The 4,485-nt window shown below is 31.1% G+C and overlaps 1 protein-coding gene across 2 annotated transcripts; it reads right to left on the bottom strand.

The window, feature by feature from the left end:
* Positions 1-237: 237 nt before the first annotated feature.
* On the bottom strand, positions 238-2,422 carry LOC145014167 (glycerol kinase-like). Of its 2 annotated transcripts, none has more exons than XM_078972538.1 (4): positions 2,184-2,422; positions 1,872-2,093; positions 775-1,741; positions 238-702 (listed from the first exon to the last, which is right to left on the bottom strand). In XM_078972538.1, exons 1-4 carry the CDS (start codon positions 2,315-2,317, stop codon positions 457-459), a joined length of 1,569 nt encoding a protein of 522 aa, XP_078828664.1. In that variant the 5' UTR covers positions 2,318-2,422; the 3' UTR covers positions 238-456. The 2 variants fall into 2 exon arrangements, with proteins under 2 accessions (XP_078828664.1, XP_078828665.1); XM_078972539.1 differs by having other exon boundaries at positions 622-702; positions 813-1,741.
* Positions 2,423-4,485: the final 2,063 nt, after the last annotated feature.

Below are 4,485 nucleotides of genomic sequence, written 5' to 3'. Positions count from 1 at the left end.
AGTTAAGTATGTGTATGAAAATTGTATATAGAATATGTATGTGACAGTTAAGTATGTGTATGAAAATTGTATGTAGATAACAGGAATGTATATGATAGATATGTGTGTATGAAAATATGTTGTGTGTAGGTTACTATTTGGTGCAATTTGGCTTGAGTAAATAATAAAAAGAACAACATTTTTATAGAGTACTTGAAAATACCCTTTCTATAGAAAAATAAAATCATTAAACGCGTCTTTTACCAATCTAATTTACCTTCACCATCAACCGTAACGAATTATGGTACACTTGCGAAAAATCAAACAAACATCTATCCCAGGTTTTCTTCTTTTTCTCTTCCGATGAATACTTGATTCTTATTGGGTTATATCTACCAACACATGAACCTATGAAGACCAATCTCCAACTATCTTTACTTGAATAATAACAGAGAAACTAATGGTAATAATATTGTACTAGAGTGACAAATCAGCCAAGTCAAAAGTTCTTTCCACAGCTTTAATCCAAGAATCCACTTTCTTCTTCCTCAATTCCTCACTCAACACAGGACTAAAACTCTTATCTTTCTTCATTCTTTCTTCATTTGAAAATACATCTTTTTCACTCCAAACTCCAACCGCTAAACCAGCTGCATAAGCTGCTCCAAGTGCAGTTGTCTCTATGTCACTCGGCCTCACAACCCGTATACCCAATATATCAGACTACAAAATAAAATGTAGTAATAAATACTTATGACCAATATGCTTTACTTTTTTTACCCAAAAAAAATATACCTGAAACTGCATAAGCATTGTGTTAATAGTGGCCTTACCATCAACCCTAAGAGAAAACTCCCCTTTTTCATTCCTCCCTTCATTTCTGTGCCCTACATCTTTACGCATCGAACCCAACACATCTTTCACCTGAAAACACATACTTTCAAGAACAGCTCGAGCGATATGACATTTATTTGTAAACCGAGTAATCCCAATAATAACCCCTCGAGCATCTTCACGCCACCATGGTGCAAAAAGCCCATTGAAAGCAGGGACAAAGTACACCCCACCAGTCGATTCAACCTTTGAAGCTAAATCTTCAATCTCTTTCGCACTGCTTATAATTCCAAGACTGTCCCTCAGCCATTGCACCGCAGCTCCGGCGATGGCGATTGAACCTTCTAGGGCATAGTTTGTGGGTGCATCTTTCCCGAGCTTGAAGGCTAAAGTCGTCAATAACCCATGTTGCGATTTGATTACTTCCTCACCGGTGTTCAAGAGTATGAAAGCGCCGGTTCCGTAAGTGCATTTCGCATGCCCTTTTTTACAGGCTTGCCCTAGCATCGCTGCGTGTTGGTCGCCTAAACAACCGGAAATCGGAACTCCGGTGAACGACCATCCTTTTCCGACGCGACCGATGACCTCGGAGTTGCTGATGATCTTTGGGAGGATGGAGGAAGGAATCTTGAGAGTTTGTAATGTGGGTTTGTCCCAATTTAAGGTTTTGATGTTCATAAGCATTGTTCGGGATGCGTTTGATACGTCGGTGACGTGGATGCCGTTGTTTATGCCTCCGGTTAAGTTCCAGATTAACCAGGAATCAATGGTTCCAAACAATGCGTCGCCTTTTTCTGCAGCTTCTTTCACCTTCTTCACATTCTCCAGAAGCCATAACAGTTTCATCGCGCTGAAATACGTGCTTATTGGCAACCCACATGTTTCGAGAAAATGGGTTCTTCCGCCTGATAACTTTTTCTCCAGTTCGCTGATAAAGAATCGAATTCGGTTTTAAAAACGTTAAATTCATGATATACAAAAAGCTTTGTTTTTTTATACTATTGTTAGTAGGGATCCGAATTGTAAAAAAGATTTGGGAAGAGATGACGAGAAGGAACCTGCAAATGGAACTGGTTCGTATATCCATCCAGACGATTGCATTGTAAAGAGGAATTCCGGTGGATTTGCTCCAAACAACGGTGGTTTCTCTCTGATTCGTGATTCCGATTGCTTTGAGGCCATTGTCAATGTTGTGTCCATTAGCAGCGGCTTTATCTATGGTCTTTGATACGCATATTCTAACACTTTCGAGAATCTCCATGGGATCGTGCTCCACCCATCTATCATCGTTATGAATTATCATGCATAAAAACCGAAAATTAAAGACGACAAAAAAAAAAACGAAGAAGAACAATTTGATTTGATTTTACCCTGCATGTGGGCAGAACTGAGTGAACTCGATTTGGTGGGATCCAATGTTTTCGGCTTTCTTATTGTAGATGATGAATCTTGTGCTTGTTGTTCCTTGATCTATCGATCCAATAAACGTCTCCTCTTTAGCCATTTCGTTGTTGATCGAGATTTCACCAATTCTGGAAATTGGAATGATGTTTGTTGGGTTGTTGTATCGTAGTTCTAATTTTTATGAGGGAGTCTGTTTCTTCCAAATCCCAACAGCTTATTTTGATTATTGATACATGATGTTTAAAAAAACAAATTTTAACTTTAATTTATTTAGATTTTTTTTTCGGGTAAGTTTTAAATAAGTCAGTTAAGAATTAATACACTTTTGATTTTGACCCCCTTATCCATTTTGGGTATTTAGGTTAATTTTATGACAATGTAATTACCATATACCAAATCTAAATCATTATTAGGTTAGTTTAAACAATCAATAAAACAGGAGCTCAAGTTGTGATTTTAATCGAATTTTGAGGGATTGCAAAACTTGAGTTTTATCGTCTTTCTTAGAAATTGTACCTTTATTTTTATTATTATTATTATTATTATTATTATTATTATTATTATTATTATTATGGGGGTGTTTGGGATTGCTTTTAAACATCAAAAGTTTTTTTTTATATAAGAACTTTTTGTAAAAAAAGCTTTTTAAAAAATGTTTGAATTAACAAAATGATTTTTAGTTTAATTTTTATATATAAAATTATAAAAAGTCAAGTTTTTATGATTTTTTAAAACCTTTAATTTTACTTTATATAAAAAATCATTTTAAAAAGAATTTTTTTATTACCTAAACATCTTTTTAACTTTTTCAAAAAGTTAAAAATCAAAAATCATTGTAAAAGCAATCCCAAACACCCCTATATATTGAAGTAAGAGTAAACGAACCTATAAAGCCACATGAACAAAAGAAATTAACAATATTAAAACTCGTTCTTTCTAATTATGGAAGACATGTTTTTGTTTTAATCCACAACAATAGTATATTTATACCTTTTTCATCTATAATAATTAGTTGTAACTTGATAGATATATATATATATATATATATATATATATATATATATATATATATATATATATATATATATATATATATATATATATATATATATATATATATATGCAAAACTTGGTTTCCTCACAGTTACTATTCATTTGTTTTTTTTTTCCACTCTAAACACTAATAAAACCAAATTACATAGTAATTTTTCCACCAAATAATGCAAAATAAGAGTTTTTTAATAGAATTTTTGCTTATGATGCTAACAGAATTTTTATTTTTTATTTTTATTTTTTCCTCTGTAGTTTTTTTATCTAATGGCTTATATACTTCCTAAGTTTAAAATCAAATTATTAGTATTTTATAAGTTATGATTTTGGTCCCTTATTATATTTTAAAGTTATATTTTTGATCCCGTATATAATTTCTATTTATAGTTTTCGTTTTTATTAAAATTATTTTTTATTTAAACATTATAAACTTCTACGGTATTTATTGTGGTATTAACCCACAAAATGTATACATATTGCACCAAACAATATACACTTTCAAATCTTATATTCGTCCATTTATTTCATACATAATTGTTTGAACCGAAATTTTATTTTGAAGTTTTTTTGTAACATCCGTTAAATATTATATTATTTGGAAATATAATCAAAGGTACCAATGAAATCCTCAATTTATTTCATTAAATAATAGCAAACAGTTTTTATAAAAATGATGATTTTATATTTATTAATTTATTTATAAAAATGAAATTAAAAATATAATCGATTTTAACAAATATATTCTAAATGAAAGTTGTATAAAAAACTTTGAAAACGAAGCTCGTATCAATACGTTATGATTTTTATATTTATTATTTACTTTTTACCAATTACTATTAACCGTCTTCTAGAAACATTTGTTATGATTACATCATGAATATATCATATGCCTAACTAGTTGTTTGGAGAATGTCAACATTTAACACTTATTATTAAAGAATTATATGTGAATAGTAATTCTTATTAGTATAAATACAAGGCTTAAGTCACTAATTTCCTACACCAATCCTCTCGATACACTATCGATATCCTAGTAGTTTAATTCATATTTTAGTCATATTTAGCTAAAAGCTAACTCCCGAGTAGTCGGTATACGATTTTGCCCGATAAGTTATTTTCAATAGTTTGTGTTCTTGTTCTACAAAACAGGTGAGTTGTCTTGCTATGTTACTTGTTTCAGTATGCGTTCATGCATGTTATGTGTATCTATATGTATCT

Source organism: Lactuca saligna, chromosome 9 (genome assembly GCF_052625555.1).
Source record: "Lactuca saligna cultivar CGN05327 chromosome 9, ASM5262555v1, whole genome shotgun sequence".
In the NCBI taxonomy this organism is placed as follows: domain Eukaryota; kingdom Viridiplantae; phylum Streptophyta; class Magnoliopsida; order Asterales; family Asteraceae; genus Lactuca; species Lactuca saligna.
This window is presented reverse-complemented; position numbering and strand designations above follow the sequence as displayed.